We start from the raw sequence: 17408 nt of genomic DNA on the forward strand, positions 1-17408 counted from the left end.
TCCTATTTCCTTTTCATTTATTTGGTCTTGTAGGTTTTTGCCTTGCTCCTTCATCTGTGACATATTTTTTTTGCCATCTCTCTTTTTTTTTTTTTTTTTAATGAGTGGAATTGTGTTCCTGTTTTACTGGTTGTTTGACCGGAGGCTTCCAGCACTGGAGTTTGTAGGTTATTGGGTAGGGCTGGGTCTTGGTGCTGAGATGAGGAACTCTGTGAGACCTCACTCCAGTGAATATTCCCTGAGGTCTGAGGTTCTCCGTTAGTCCAGTGGTTCGGACTTGGAGCTCCCACCGCAGGAGCTTCCCCCCGAACCCAGGCTTGTGAATCAAGATCCCACAAGCCACGTGGGGTGGCAAAAAAAAGAGAGAGAGAGAGAGGCTTCCCTAGTGGTGCAGTGGTTAAGAATCCGCCTGCCAATGCAGGGGAACATGGGTTTGAGCCCTGGTCCGGGAGGATCCCACATGCCGTGGAGCAACAAAGCCCGTGCCCCACATCTACTGATCCTGCGCTCTAGAGCCCATGAGCCACAACTACTGAAGCCCGTGGGCCTAGAGCCCGTGCTCTGCAACAAGAGAAGCCACGACAATGAGAAGCCCGTGCACCACAATGAAGAGCAGCCCCCGCTCCCGTAGCTAGAGAAAGCCACATGCAGCAACAAAGACCCAATGTAGCCAAAAATAACTTTAAAAGAGAGAGAGAAAAATAACAAAGTAAAAAATAAAATTAGACTGGGAAGCTAACAGATATGTTAGAATGTGAAAATAAAAATATAGATGAATCAACAACCGGAAGGTACATCAGTACCACAATAGTAAGAAAGAGGAGGAAGAAAAGGGAAAAATGGCGGCGGGGGGCGGGTGGCCTTAGCTGTGGAGGGTGGGTCTTAAGCAAGGGCGAGGTTTGGGTGGTGGGCGGGGCCAATGCTCAGGACCCACAGGGCTGGAAAAGGTGCTGGGGGCTGTGGGGGATGGGGCTTAGGCTCAAGGAACAGAAGGGGCCCAGGCCTGCCCCCCAGCCTGGTCTCAGAGGGCAGGGGACCTCACCTGGGCACTAGCAGGCTTCCTGGGCTCAAGAGGACAGGGCAAACGCCCTCCTCTCCTCTTCTGCTCCTCCAGTCTGGGGTCTGAGAGGGCCCCTCCCACCTGCCTCCCCTGATCTCCCCAGCCTCCCTCCTATGCTCCCAAGGACCCATGTGGCCTGGGAGCTCAGCAGGCTCCCCTGCCTGAGTGGGCCAGGTGATCGACCTCTGCTCCTCTCCTGCTCTTCCCAGAGAGTCCCTCCCTCCTGCCTCTCCTGATCTCCCTGGCCTCAGGGGCGCTGATCTTGTCTGACCTCCACTTCTCCTCCCCGCTGAGTCCCCCTAGTCCTACCGGTTCACTTCAGGGTTCCTCCCATCTCCTTGGGGGTCAGAGTCCCCCACCAGCGGCCAGTAGATGCCCTAGTTGTGGGGAGACGCTAACTCCACATCTTCCCACACTGCCATCTTGACTCCTCCCTTGACAATTTTTAACTTCAGGTTCATAATTGGGTTAATTATATCCATTGTCAGAATTTCATATTGGTTTCTGCTTTGTGAAACTTTAAATATGCCAAAACAAATATGAATCCCTTATAACTCAGCTGTAATTTATAGAAATATCAGGGAATTTGCTGGTGGTACAGTGGTTAGGACGCAGTGCTTTCACTGCCAGGCTGGGGTTCAATCCCTGGTCGGGGAACTAAGATCCCGCAAGTGGGCCCGGCCAAAAGAAAGAAAGAAATACCATATAAGTCTGAACTCACAGCTTCTTTCCTATAGTTGAGTTTTCCCACTTACAGAATAGTGATAGCCCTCATTATACTCTGACTTCCTGACTCCTGCCTCCTTTCCTCCCCTCCTCCCCTACCCCTGCCCCTTTATTCAAGCCCTGGTTGCATAATTAAAGTCAATAATGAGTCTAAAGGAAGAATTTTCTTTAAAATTTTGTAATTCTTTTAATCCTTGTTTTACCTTAGGGTAATCAGGATCTCCTTTGTTACATAGAATTTTAGATCTTGTTGACTTTATATGTATAAGTACAATAAGGTTACCTTGCTTAGCTTTCCTTTCTAGGTTGTGATATGAGTAGTATAAGCTTTCAGTATTTGAACATTTTGTAGTACAACAGATAGGATTATATAAATGACAAATATTGCTAATATCTTTATGTAGCATATCATTTCCCTTTTAAAAGATATGTCCTTTGTGAGAAAAGTGCTTTTCCCCCTTTTTATCTAGAAAAAATGTTTTAAGCCAGAGACACATCAGCTATCTATTTGATCACTACGAAGCTATGGATATTGTCACACAAATAGCACTTGTAAGGATTTCCTGGAACTTGGCAAAAGTAACTTAAAAAAACAACAGAAAAAACCCGTCTCCAGAAATTAATAGAATCATGTAATCGCCTTAGAAAGGGCATTTATGTTGTATTAACCATATCTGAAAAGCTACTCATAATGAGCTTTTTCTTGCTATAAGCATTCTCTTAAAACATTTTGAACAGAACATTATGAATGTATTTAATACCACTGAACTATATGCTTTAAAATGGGTAAGATGGTAAATTTTATGTTTGTGTATTTTACCACACACAAAAAAAACCACACTGAAGTAATTTATAGTCCAGATGTGAGAGACAAGGTGTAGATAACTTTAGGAAAGTATTAGCCATGTTGTGTAGATTTCTCTATGTCATGCTTAAAATTGTTTTATTCTACAACAATAATATTTCTTTGGGATAAAAAGTGTTCGTGATTCTTTCAGACTTATGTCGGACTTTCCCAAGGGCATTAGGCATTTTGTGAGAATAAAATCTTGGGCAGGGAACGGGGCATTGGAAGAATGGGCCAAGGAAGGAAGCAAAGCCTGCTTCTGTGTCCAAACAATAGTGTTTTCTTTATGCAGGACTTCTTTAGAACCTTGAATATTCTTATAAGTATGTGGATTATAACATTTCCCAAACTTATTTGACCCCTAAATCTATAACCAAACCATGCTATTTTAGTTTAACTTCCTTGTTTTATAGATGTGAAAGTTCTGATCTGGAGAAGTTGAATGACTTGCTTAAAGTTACCTAAGAGCAGAATAATGAGAAAACGTCAAAGGATATATATATATATATATATATATATATATTTTAAACACAAATACAAGTTTTGTTGTTGTTTTGTTTTGTTTAATATTTATTTATTTGACTGCACTGGATCTTAGTTGCAGCGCGTGGGATCTTTAGTTGTGGTGTGTGAACTCTTATGTGGCACATGGGATCTATTTCCCTGGCCAGGAATAGAACCCAGGCCCCCCACCCCCCCACCCCTGCATTGGGAGTGTGGAGTCTTAGCCACTGGACCACCAGGGAAGTCCCATCAAAGGATATGAAGACTTGGAAAAACTGAATTCTGCCTGTTGCCCCTGCTGATATCAGCAAGAACACAAACAGGTTGTAGAATAACCATTATAATCCTTATGGAAACTTATTTTCATTAACATAATTACACATGAAATGGTTAGTTTCCAATATGTATAGAAGGGTTGTCAAATGGCGGTGAATGAAGATTCAGATGGAATATAGTGTCTATCACGTTCATTTCTGTGCTCTTGGATGTTGGCAGATGAATTGGCCTCCTGGTTAAGCATGTTCTAGGGATAATTTTCCCTTCTCTAGGCAATGATCAGGTTTGCAAGTTCCAGTGTGTTGAACAGTACACTTATTTTTGCCTGTGTGTATGGATTGAGGAAATAATTTTTAAAAACCCATACATAATAAAAGGCATCGGTGCATGGTTAAAAAGGGGGAGGGGTACTTGTTATTTAAGTCAAAGAAGTGTTTAGCTTGAAAAACTCATGTGAATTCAAGAATGTGTGTATAAATATTTACCAAAACATTGTAATAGTGAAAAATAGGAAACAAATGTCCATCACCTAAAGAAAGGAAACATTATTGGTTTAGACACCTACTAGCAAAATGAACAGCAGTAAAAAGGAATAAACTATAAACTAGATCCTCATGGAAAAATATCTTACTATGTTGAGGGAAAAGCAAAGTATAGAAGAATACATGCCATGTAACACTTTTTAAATAAAAGTTTAAAAACGTGATAACAAAGCTACGTTGTTTATGGACACATAGAAAAGTATAAAAGTATGCAAGAGAATGATAAACAATAAATTCAGGGTAATCATTACTTTGGAGAGGAAAACAAAGAGGACTTCTTAAAGATCCAGAATTGATACAACAATGTTTAGATTGGGCAAAGCTGGGTCATAGGTTTGTGCTGTGTATTTTCTATACTTTTAGTTGACTTGAATTTTTTAAAAAGAGTACAGACTTTAACCTCAAATAAGGTTACCACTTCTGCTTATACTGAGTTCAGGGAAAGATTGGTATTGATACATGTTTCCATCAGTTTGTCTGTCTTTAAAATAGAAGGCAACATTATTAAGAGGGAAATAGAAAATATTAGAGTACCAGATTCTATAATTTGATATTTTCAGAAGTTAATTATAATAATTTTCTTTCAAACTCATCTAGGATAACTGAGTTACTAATATTTCCTAAGTTTTAAAAATTTGTAATTTTAAATACTCTAGCAGTTAATTTTTAAATACTAGCTTCAAGTATTATGCTGGACATATAAGTTAACATTTCTGTTGCAACCCTGGTAAGATAGTGCAGCAGGGAGAATGCAGTACTATGGTGATGACAGACTGCTTCCCTTCAGTGTGTCTTGAAAACGCGGAACATACCTTATCTTTCTAAGTCTCACCCTTTCTTTTTTTTTTTTCAATTAATTAATTAATTTAAAAATTTTTGGCTGTGTTGGGTCTTCGTTGCTGTGCGCTGGCTTTCTCTAGTTGCAGTGTGTGGGGGCTGCTCTTCGTTGAGGTGCGCGGGCTTCTCTTGTTGCAGAGCACGGGCTCTAGGCGCGCAGGCTTCAGTAGTTGTGGCACGTGTCTCACCCCTTTCTTGATTTCTTCATTTTGTGCTATCATGTTGCCCTTCACCTTCCCTTCACTTTCAGTTTTGCTGGTAGTGAGTTTTCTAGCATTGTCTTCTGTCTCTGATGCTTAATTTGTCAAACATAAAGGCAGTCAGGATTTAGTGTACATCATAATTTTCTGGGGGACTTGTTAAAATGCACATTGTTAGGCTACACTGCAGAGTTTCTGATTCAGTAGGTCTGGTTGGAGCCTGAGAATTTGCATTTCTAATAAGTTTTCTTGTGATAATGGTGCTGCTGTGCCAGGACCTCATTTTTGAGAACTACTACTTATCTAGCTCTTCTTTCTTTGCAGTTCATTCATCTTAAAAGGAGGTTCAGCTTGATTTCCTGGGCAACATAGTTTCTCAGGCATTCTAACTTGTACATTTCTAGTATTTTTTAGATTCAGACTAAAAAGACATGATATGGTAGAACATGTATAGTAGAACACCATGTCCTTACTCTAATAACTAATTACATGTTTTACTTGGGTTGGATACTTTGTATCTTTTTTTTTTTTTGGTGGTTCGTGGGCCTCTCACTGTTGTGGCCTCTCCCATCGCGGAGCACAGGCTCTGGATGCGCAGGCTCAGCGGCCATGGCTCACGGGCCCAGCTGCTCCGCGGCATGTGGGATCTTCCCGGACCGGGGCACAAACCTGTGCCCCCTGCATCGGCAGCCAGACTCTCAACACTGCGCCACCAGGGAAGCCCTGTATCTTTTTTTAAAAATAAAATTGGGGATTGGTCTAGATGATCTCTTCTGGTGTTGAATCATAATTTCTGCTTAAATCTTCTCATATCCTGATTAACACTACCAAAGATCCTTGATTTGTACAGCAAAATTTAGAACTATTAAAAATTGACTTTGGGGCTTCCCAAAGTCAAAAAAAAAAGTCAAAAAAAATTGACTTTGAAGCCAATTTTCTGTGAAAGTAACTATAACCTCTCATTTTCCCATCTTGTTTCTCTCACCATATGCCATAGGGTAAAGACCAAAATGGTGAAACAAATCTGTATTCCATGCAGTCTGTATTTTGCTTCATAATTGTTAAGACTGGGGAAAGAGGTTTTTTAAAAATAGCTAATAGTAGCATTAATTTTTACCAACTAATGACCTATTTGAGTATTTAAGGATACAGTGAAAGGAAACTCTACATATCCCTTGCAGGACCCCCTCCCCACAGAGCTAGGAAGTTTCCTTTCTTTCTTTATTCTTTCCCCTCAACCCGCACCCTGCATTCCCTGCAGTGGAAGCGTGGAGTCTTAACCACTGGGGCACCAGGGAAGTCCCAGGAAGGTTCCTTTCTCTTTGCTACAGTGCTATGATACAGAAATATCTGAGGCTCAGAGACTTTAGCGTTCTGTTTTCTTTAATAGTGGTCCCTTTTAAAGAAGGGGTAATCCTTTGGAAAGTAGGTATTCTTAAGGAGTCATATAAGGCATTATAATCATTCCTGTGTATCTCTTCATTGGATTTCATATTCCTGAGCCAAAAAAGGTAGTATTAGGAAATGTATTTAAAAGTTTGGCTAGAGAATGGACTTGAGGATACGGGGAGGGGGAAGGGTAAGCTGGGACAAAGTGAGACAGTGGCATGGACATATATACACTACCAAACGTAAAATAGATAGCTAGTGGGAAGCAGCCCCATAGCACACAGAGATCAGCTCAGTGCTTTGTGACCACCTAGAGGGGTGGGAAAGGGAGGGTGGGAGGGAGTGGGAGATGCAAGAGGGAAGAGATATGGGGATATATGTATATGTATAGCTGATTCACTTTGTTATAAAGCAGAAACTAACACACCATTGTAAAGCAATTATACTCCAATAAAGATGTTTAAAAAAAAGTTAAAAAAATAATAAATAAAATATAAAAGTTTGGGGACTTCCCTAGTGGTCCAGTGGTTAAGACTCCACACTTCCACAGCAGGGCGCATGGTTCTGTTTGATCCCTGGTCAGGGAACTAAGATCCCGCAAGCCGTGGTGCACAGCCAAAAAAAAAAAAAAAGTTTGTAGTGAGTTAAACCTTACTTGAAAATAATTAAATTAATTTGTGTAAGGTTTTGGGGCTGTTTGAACTAAGATAAGAAATACTTGGGAAAGTTGCAGAGAATCAAAATTGTTTATAACCCTTAATCTTTAAAAATAACAGTTCTGCTGTATACCTATAAACAAGGGGAGTGTACACCATCAAAGAAAAAACTTTTAATTGAGAACTATTTAGTAATATCCAGTTTATTCCCAAAACAGGACCTTTATTTTAATTTTTTTTAGATTTCAAAGGAAGATTATAAAATCTTTTTAGAAATTGAGGATCCTGTCAAAGTTCCCTCCTCCCTCTTTTTTCTAAATTTAATTATATATACTTTATTTCTCTATTGCTCTTTCTATAGAAAAGTTTTTCAATAAACAGGAAAATTCCTTGGTTTTGGGTTTTGTCTTAGCCCTACTCTCAATCCCAGTAATGCGTAATTTGCTATATGATATACAAGACAAATCTGAATACTATTTCTTTTGGAATAAGAAGTCAAGGAAATTAATGTATAGGTATAAAGGCATATGATAAAGCCAACTGTTAAACAAAAAATAGCCTGATGCGTTAGGGTTTTTTTTTCTGCCCAAGTGATCTGTCTAGATCAGTGCCTTTATTTAATTTCAAGATTCATCTTTGTTTTGTTTTTGGCCACGCCACTCGGCTTGCAGGATCTCAGTTCCTTGGACCATGTCAGTGAAAGCCTGGAATCCTAATCACTAGGCCACCAGGGAACTCCCTTCAGTTTTCATCTTAATGCAGGCACATCAAATTTTGTAGCTTCTGTGTCTATTCAGTCTAACTGGCTTTTCACTATTTTGAAATGAGATGGTCACAGCTTTTAATAGCTATTTTATTTTAATCCAAATTTATAGTCAGAACTGGTAAGTTATTTTTTTTAATATAGATTTATTTAATTAATTTAATTTTTTGGCTGCATTGGTTCTTCCGTTGCTGTGCGCGGGCTTTCTCTGGTTGCAGCGAGTGGGGGCTACTCTTTGTTGCGGTGTGAGGGCTTCTCATTGCGGTGCCTTCTCTTGTGGCGGAGCACAGACTCCAGGCGCGCAGTCTTCAGTAGTTGTGGCACACAGGCTTAGTTGCTCCGCAGCATGTGGGATCTTCTCGGACCAGGGCTCGAACCCGTGTCCCCTGCATTGGAAGGTGGATTCTTAACCACTGCGCCACCGGGGAAGCCCCTGGTAATTTATTTTTCAAATAGGCAGTAAATACACTTGTTAAAAGGTATAAAAGGAATACATATAGTTCCTATTCTCACCCCCAAAACAGACTTTCCTTCTGAAGGCAAATACTGTGAACTAGTTTCTTATGTATTCTTCAGAGATATTTTATGCATATACAAAGATGAATGGATATATGCTTTTTTAGTAAACAACTTTGATATATATTATATGCAATAAAATTCAACAATTTTAAGTGTACAGTTTGAGTTTTAATAAATGTATACACAGTTTTGTGGTCCCTATGAAAATCATGATACAGAATATTTCCATAACCCCCCAAATTTTCCTCATATCCCTTTGCAGTTCAATCCCCTCCAGCTCTCTCTGGCCCCTGAAACTATTGGTCTGCTTTCTGTCACTATAAATTTACCTTTCTTAGAATACATATCAATGGAATCATACAGATTATAGTCTTTTTATGTCTGACTGATTTCACTTAACATTATGCCTTTGAGATTCATCCATATGAGTGCCTTGAACCAAGGAAGTGTTGAATGAGTATGTTAATTGTGTATTAGCTTAAGTTTGGGTTAAGGTTTTTTGAATTAATTATATCATACTGGCTCATGAAGTGGACTGATGGATTTTTTTTAATGGCTCAAATTTTTTTCCTTTCAGTTTTATTGACATACTATGTAAGTTTAAGATGTTCAGCATAATGATTTGACTTACATATATCATGAAATGATTACCATGGTAAGTTTAGTGAATATCCATCATCTCACAGATACAAAATAAAAGGTAAAGAAAAAAATTTTTTTCCTTGTAATGAGAACTCCTATGATTTATTCTCTTAACAACTTTCATGTATAACATACAGCAGTGTTGGGACTTCCCTGGTGGTCCAGTGGTAAAGAATCTGTCTTCCAATGCAGGGGATGCTGGTTCGATCCCTGGTTGGGGAACTAAGATCCCACATGCCGAGGGACAACTAAGCCTGTGTGCCGCAACTATTGAGCCCACGTGTTCTGGAACCCACGTGCCACAACTAGAGAGAAAAAACCCGCATGCCACAACTAGAGAGAAGCCCACACTCCACAACAAAGAGCCCGAGCGCTGCAACTAAGACCCGACGCAGCCAAAAATATAAATAAAATAAATAAAATATTTTTTAAAATACAGCAGTGTTAATTATATTTATCATGATGTACATTTACATACCTAGTACTTATTTATCTTATAACTGGAAATTTGTACCTTTTGACTAACTCACCACCTCCCCTCACCTCTGATAAACAAATGTGATCTCTTTTTCTATGAGTTTGTTTGTTTTTGAAGTATAGTTGACCCACAACACTATGTTAGTTTCTGGTGCACAACATAGTGATTTGATATTTCTGTACATTACAAAGTGATCACCATCTGATGGATCTTATATTCACTTAGATAAATGTTAGTCAGAAGTAGATTAACTTTTTGTTTCAAATCAAGCAAGCATTCTTAGTTATAGTGAACTTTATTACAAACATTTGGGAATAGGAACTGTACAGTAGGTTGTTTTTTGTTTATTTTCCTCCTTGAGATGGGCAAGGAATCTCTGTTGTAGAGAAATACAAAATCACCAAATTGAGATACAAAAGAAAGTAAATATTGTTAAATCTTTATCTCAACCCCAGCCCTTTAAAAAACAAAACAGAACTTTATTTCTATACTTTATGCTTTGTCCTCCGAGCTTACAGATAGGATAAAACAGGATAATTGATGTAACCAAATGGCTGGTTGAATAAGTTAACTCAGAAGAAGGGACTTACAGAAATATCTATGTGTTGCAAGTTAAAAAGTTTACTTATGTAACTCATTAATAAGATTTGAGATAGTTTTTATTGAACTTTTAATAGATTTTACTGTTTTTACTGTTCTGGTTTTAACATATAATTAAAACTAGTCCTCCCTCAGAGCTTGTTTTTATCTCAAATACCAAGTCAAGGGGAAAGGGAATATAGTATGATTTCCTGCTTTGTGGTTTTTCAGGCATCCCCACCCAGTAACAAGTCTCAAGTTTGTGGATTCTTATGTTAAAGTGACTAAGAAGCTGGCATCTGGTTGTGGAGCATTACTACAAGTAGTTCCATCTCTGATTACAAATCTTTATGATGGGTTATGTTCAGCCAGCCTTTGTAATACATCCTTTTTGTTTGTTTGTTTGTTTTTTGTAGTATGCGGGCCTCTCACTGTTGTGGCCTCTCCCATTGCGGAGCACAGGCTCCGGACGCGCGGGCTCAGTAGCCATGGCTCACGGGCCTAGTCGCTGCGCGGCATGTGGGATCTTCCTGGACCGGGGCATGAACCCGTCTCCGCTGCATCAGCAGGCGGACTCTCAACCACTGCGCCACCAGGGAAGCCCTGTAATATATCCTTTTTTAAGTTTTTTCTACTACCTTTGAAACCTTGGTAGTGGATATGAGCTGAAAAAATACCAGTATCTTGTCAGATGGTTCCGTGTAATTTGGAACATTTATGACTTAAAGATGACTTAAAGAGTTTGTCTCAAGTATAACCTAATGGTTTTGAGGTACAAAAACCAGCCTGTAGGGACTTCCTCTGGTGGCTCAGTGGGTGAGACTCTGCCTGCCAATGCAGGGGTTACGGGTTCCATCCCTGGTCCGGGAAGATCCCACATGCCATGGAGCAACTAAGCCCGTGTGCCACAAGTACTGAGCCTGCGCTCCAGAGACTGCGTGCCACAACTATTGAAGCCTGCATGCCTAGAGCCCGTGCTCCGCAGCAAGAGAAGCCACCACAGTGAGAAGTCCAGGAACTGCAATGAAGAGTAGCCCCCACTCGCTGCAACCAGAGAAAGCCCACGCACAGCAACGAAGACCCACTGCAGCCAAAAAAATAAAATTAAATCTTTAAAAAAAAAAAGCTGTTGATCTTTTTTGAAAACTAATAAGTTTTTACTTAAAAACAGTTTTTGTGTGGTTCTTTAGTACGATACATGTTTACCTTCCTTATATTTACTACCTACTAAACTCCGAACAAACCAAAAATGATTACTTGTATAAACATATATTTGCATTCAAGAATCCCAAATAATGAAATCCCAAAGATTTCATTAATCTACCCTTCTCTGACTTTGAAGGAGTGCTCCTAAAAGAGCTTTACTGGTGGGACAGAGAATGTTGGTAACAGTGACAATTTTATTAATGGATAAAAGTTATATTTATGTTGAATACATTTCTTTTTTCTCTCCTTCTTAAGGAATTGAACGACCTGGCGCGGGACCCCCCAGCACAGTGTTCAGCAGGTCCCGTTGGAGATGATAGTAAGTATGTGAAAGGAATGATAGAGTGAAACATAAAACAGCATAAAAATCTGCCTCTGGGGAACTCTGGGACTGATAAATATACATCTCTTAAGGTTATTTTGTGTGAAGAGATAATTATGCAGTAGAGAAGAGGCAGTATTTACCTTTACTTGCCCATGAAAGGTGCAGTTTTATGTGTATCCCATCATCTTCTGTACTGTTTATTACATTTTGAACCTCTTCTGCCAGACATTGTCTGTGTAGTTGTCCTGGCTCCTTCTTATCTGTCCTTTGTCCCTTCTGGGTATTTACTTGAGTCAAAATATTCGAGCTTTTACTTACAGCAAGCTACTGTTCTTTCAGTAAGATAATACTAAAGATGATGGGGGGGGTATGTGTGTGTATATGTATATGTGTATGTATGTATGTGGGTCTGTGTCTGTCTTTCTATTGACTCATACTCGTGAAGACAGCTACAATTTATTTTTAATGTCCAGTTTATCTCCTTAATCCTGTCTAAAATAATCTATTGTACTTATCGTACATGTTGGATAATAATTTTGTTTTTGTTCCACTTTGTCTCAACACAGCTTTTTCCCCTTATACCATCTTTTATCCTTTTTAAAGTGGAGGATATTTGAAGAGGCTGTGCCTTGTAACACAAAACTAATTCACACACAGAAAATGCAACATTTAGCAAATAGGGAAAAAATGGAATATACTTGGAAACATTTGTGTAAGAGAAGTATATAGATTAAGACAAAAAATAAATGAGGTTATATTAGTTTGTGTGTAAATTAATTTTTTCCTTGTTTTTCTTAGATTGCTGTTTTGGTCTCCTAAATCCTTAAGAACCAAAGCAAAGCCCTTGTACAAGGACTGCTTTATAGATAAAACAGATGTTATAAATTATAAGACTAAGTACTTGTGATGAAAAATCCCATTTATGTTATGTTTCGACCTGTCCAGTATGAGTAACTATAGTATTTGATACCAAACAGGACAGGACAAGTACTTAAACACACATTATCTCACTTACGCCTCACAATTCTTTTAGGTCATTGGGATAGAAATGGTAAACTATTTTAGAGAAGAATCTGGTGAGAGGCTTGTGGAGGTTCCGGAAGTGGACTCATTCTCAGGTTTTCTGATTCTACTTTTGTCATTTCACGGTTATCATATAATCCATCTGCATCAGTGTGGTCATTCAATTGAAAGAGTGTTTTTATTTCAGGTAAATTCCTCAAAGTTGAGAGTGACTGATTTTTAATTAAAAGCGTTTGAAGTCTGGGGATTAGATTTCATTTTTGAAGTTCTGTAGTGTGCTAAAGTAATTTGCCTTTGCTTCTACCATAGTTAGTACTATTACATTCCTTTGTCAGATTGAAAAAATGCTTACCCTGGAGAGTTAAACTCCCCCAAAGCATAAGCAATAAAAGAAAAAGATAAATTAGACTTCATCAAAATTTAAAAATTAGGTGCAACAAATGATACTATTAAGAAAGTGAAAAGACACACAGAATGGGAGAAAAATTTTGTAGGTCATATATATCTAATAAGGCATATTTATCCAAAATATTTTTTAAAAGTCTGTATCTCAGCAATATAAAGATAGATAACCCAATTTTAAAATAAACAGAGGATCTGAATAGCTATTTCTCCAAATAAGATATACAAATGGCCAATAAACACATGGAAAGATGTTCAGCATCATTAATCATCAGGGAAATGCATGTCAGAACCATAATGAGATGTCACTTTACACCCACTAGGATGGCTAGAATCAAAAAGTCAAATAATAACAAATGTTGATGAGGATGTGGAGAAATTTGAACCTTCATACATTGCTGGTAGAATGCAAAATGGTATAGCCAGCTTGGAAGACAGCCTGTTAGTTCCTCAAAAAGTTAAACATAGAGTTACGATATAACCCAGTGAGTTCATTCCTAGGTATGCGTCCAAGAGAAATGAAATGTATATCTGTACAAAAACTCATACATGATTGTTCATAGAAGCTTTATTTATAATAGCCAAAAAGTGAAAACAACCCAAATACCCACCAGCTGATGAAGGGGTAAATAAAATGTGGTGTATCCATACAATGGAATATTATTTGACGATTAACAAGAATGAAATGATATATACTACAACATGGATGAGCATTAAAAACATTATGCTGAAAAGACCTATACTCTGAAAACTATAAGTTGCTGGTGAAAGAAATTGAAGATGACATAGACAGATATTGTTAAAATGACCATACTGCCCAAGGCAGTCTACAGATTCAGTGCTATCCCTATCAAATTACCAATGGCATTTTTCATAGAACTAGAACAAAAAAATTTAAAATTTGTATGGAAACACAGAAAGACCTCGAATAGCCAAAACAATCTTGAGAAAGAAGACTGGAGCTAGAGGAATCATGCTTCCTGACTTCAGAATGTACTACAAAGCTACAGTAATCAAAGGGGTATGGTGCAGAAAACAAGAATATAGATCAGTGGAACAGGAAAGCAAAAATCAAGCATATATATCAGTAGAACAGGATAGAAAGCCCAGAAATAAACCTACGCACTTAAGGTCAATTAATCTACAACAAAAGAATCAAGAATATTCAATGGAGAAAAAGATAGTCTCTTCAGTAAGTGGTTCTGGGAAAACTGGACAGCTACATGTAAAAGAATGAAATCAGAACATTTTCTCACACCATATACAAACATAAACTGAAAATAAACACCTAAGTGTAAGACCAGGTACTCTAAAACTCCTAGAGGAAAACACAAGGAGAATACTTTTTGACATAAATTGCAGCAGTATTTTTTTGGCTCCGTCTCCTAGAGTAATGGAAATAAAAATAAAAATAAACAAATAGGACATAATTAAACTTAAAAGCTTTTGCACAGCGAAGGAAACTGTAAACAAAAAAAGAACCTGTGGAATAGGAGAAAATATTTGCAAACAATGCAACCAACAAGGAATTAATTTCCAAAATATACAAACAGCTCATACAGCTTAATAAAAGCTTTTTGACAAAGAACAAACAACCCAATCAAATAATGGGCAGAAGACCTTAAATAGACATTTCTCCAAAGAAGACATACAGGTGGCCAATAGGCACATGGAAAGATGCTCAATATTGCTAGTTATTAGAGAAAAGCAGATCAGAACTACAATGCAGTATCACCTCACACTAGTCAGAATGGCCATTGTCAAAAAATCTACAAACAGTAAACGCTGGAGGTGTAGAGAAAAGGGAACCCTCCTACACTGTTGGTGGGAATGTAATTGGTGCAGCCACTATGGAGAACAATATGGAGGTTCCTTAAAACACTAAAAGTAGAGTTACCATATGATCCAGCAATCCCACTCCTGGGCATTTATCTGGAGAGAACTAACTTGGAAAAGATAATATGCACCCCAGTGTTCATAGCACTGTTTACAATAGCCAAGACATGGAAACAAATGTGCTCCAGAGGGAGACGTAAGTCATTGATTCCAGTAGGTATTCTTATATTTAACCAGCGTGGCAGAATACTCAATTAAGATTTAAATGGTAGGTCTTGAAATGCTTTTGTTAATTAAATTAATGTGTTTTTTTGTTGTTGTTTTTTTGTTTTGTTTTTTTGCGGTACGCGGGCCTCCCACTGCCGTGGCCCCTCCCGCTGCGGAGCACAGGCTCCGGACACGCAGGCCCAGCAGCCATGGCTCACGGGCCCAGCCGCTCCGCGGCTCGTGGGATCTTCCTGGACCAGGGTGGGAACCCGTGTACCCCGCATCGGCAGGCGGACTCCCATCCACTGCGCCACCAGGGAAGCCCCAAATTAATGTGTTTTTATTTTGTTCTTCTCTGCCTTTTGTTGGTATTGTAGATTCTAGATCATTTTAACAAGAGACATAAATATTGTTGATCTCAGTTGCTACATTAGCAATTTCCTTATTCCTCTCCCCTCTCACTCTTAAAGACAGCCCTGTGTATGTGCTTTTGCTCATTTTTCTGGTGACAGTATTTGACCCTTTATTTATAAAGACGGAAACAAGTTAATAAAGGTTAGCATTTGAGTGTTAATGGGTTTTTATTTAGAACTAATGGTTTATATAAGTTTAGTTCTACTGGGGAATATTAAACATGATTTACTAACTAAATGGATATGAATTACATATGAAATAGCCTGTTGATGTTGCTTATAAGAGTTCTCAGTAATATAAGATTCTTGCTTAAATATACTAGAATATTTTCAATTTTCCAGAGTGCCAGATATGAAAGAGATTGCATTATTACTTGAAAATATTGATCTTTTCACATCTTCTTCTAGGAAGGGTATCCTTTATGTAATTGTAAATGTTCTAGTTGCCAGCTTGTCTTGTCAGAATTTCTGCTCCAAGCCTTTGGGGTTTCTATGTTGTCTAATTTTTAGTCGATTTTAATCATAAAGCATAAAATGGTCTTTGTTTTCTGTAGAGGAAGAATAGGAAATCACCAAAAATAAATATTTTACCTTCAGCCAAGAATTTGTTCAGGTTTAAATTTTTCCAATAACTTCTTAAGTCTGGCAGTATTTTTAGCAAGAGAAAGATTGATCTTGAAAAGACTCAGAAGAAAAAGTTAGGACTTAGATAGTTTTAAAAATTTTTAACTAAATTTTTTAGCATGTCTCGATATTTGTATATTTTATCATCTAAGTGCTTTAGTTCTCTCTTTTTATTCCTTATCTGATTCTTACAACCTTTAACAAGAGTGCAGGTATAAATATATCTTCCCATTTACAGCCACAAATTTTAAAAATATAGAAGGATTAAATGGAAGAATAAGATTGCTTTAAAACAATTCCCTTGACCTGTAGCTTGGTCATTTTTAATAGCGTTTTCAGCTTTGTCATTGGGATTGTTTACTCTAATTATCAGTGTGTTTCGTTTACTCGAATTGTAAATATATTTATGATTAAAAACAGAATGAGACTTGTTTCTTTAAATAGGACCTTAGGGCTCTTTTAATAGGACCTTTGTTAAAGATACTGGGACTAATCTTAGTGACTCAAAGTGACTTTCTCCTTAGCTGCTTAATCCATAAAAAATTGGTTGGCAGAAGTTATGAGGAATTTTTCTCAGTACTAATGATGGGTAACGTAAAAAGGAGAGCCTCAGCAGTACCTATCCTTTATTTTTAATTCCTAATAAACAGGCTGCTCTTTGTAGATTCAGGCACCAGTGAGGGGCAGGCCAACCATAGGGTCAGTTCTCATGCAGGTGGTCAGAAGGAATTTAAGGATTTGGCCTGATATCCCAGTGGATTTTCGTGCGGTTTTTTAGTCTTCACATTTCCTCTTTGTGTCGAGGGTTAGGTGGTTTGGGTTGCTCATGTATAATCCCAGTGATAGCTTCCCTTAGTTTGCTTAAATCCTAGTGTGAATGTTTAATGCTAAGTAGCTTGCTTAGAAAGTGAAAACTGGCTTTTTGATCTTTGTGTTGTCCTTAGTGGCATTACTTTGGAAATGGAACAAGCACCATTTTTTGCAGTTTGAAGAGAAAATTTCCTTATTAAACAAGTATATAATTTATTGGGATTATCCCGAGTTTGTAATCAAGCTTGGGGCTTTCAGCTGATGTTTTCTTTATTTACTGAGGTACCAGCAATTCTAAACACCTACAGGTGAGAACTCTTGGAAATTTTTTTCTCACTGGAAAAAAGCCAGCATTTCCTAATTTGAGTATTGTCTACTTTAAGTTTACTGTTCTGCTCTATGCCAGTATTATAAAAGGAGTATATTATATATATTTGTGTTGGGGAAATGATATAACACATGAAAGAATTGAATCTTGTGGTTCTTTTTTACCCTTTGAGGTAAGGAAATGCCTGTTTAAAAGTGAAATTTTGGACCTTGTCAA

The 17408-nt window shown here is 38.1% G+C and overlaps 1 protein-coding gene across 2 annotated transcripts in view; it reads left to right on the forward strand.

The window, feature by feature from the left end:
* The window catches only part of UBE2D2 (ubiquitin conjugating enzyme E2 D2), a 59541-nt gene that overhangs the window by 30600 nt on the left and 11533 nt on the right, over positions 1–17408 (forward strand). Inside the window, exons 3-4 of one of the 2 annotated variants that reach the window (XM_067731927.1) lie at positions 11480–11543; positions 12583–12667. In XM_067731927.1, the coding sequence (XP_067588028.1) occupies positions 11538–11543; positions 12583–12667 (91 nt within the window). In that variant the 5' untranslated portion in view covers positions 11480–11537. The remainder of the gene's footprint in view (positions 1–11479; positions 11544–12582; positions 12668–17408) is intronic. The other variant, XM_067731928.1, reaches the window with a different exon arrangement.

The sequence above is a fragment of the Pseudorca crassidens genome, chromosome 3 (genome assembly GCF_039906515.1).
Source record: "Pseudorca crassidens isolate mPseCra1 chromosome 3, mPseCra1.hap1, whole genome shotgun sequence".
NCBI classification, from domain to species: domain Eukaryota; kingdom Metazoa; phylum Chordata; class Mammalia; order Artiodactyla; family Delphinidae; genus Pseudorca; species Pseudorca crassidens.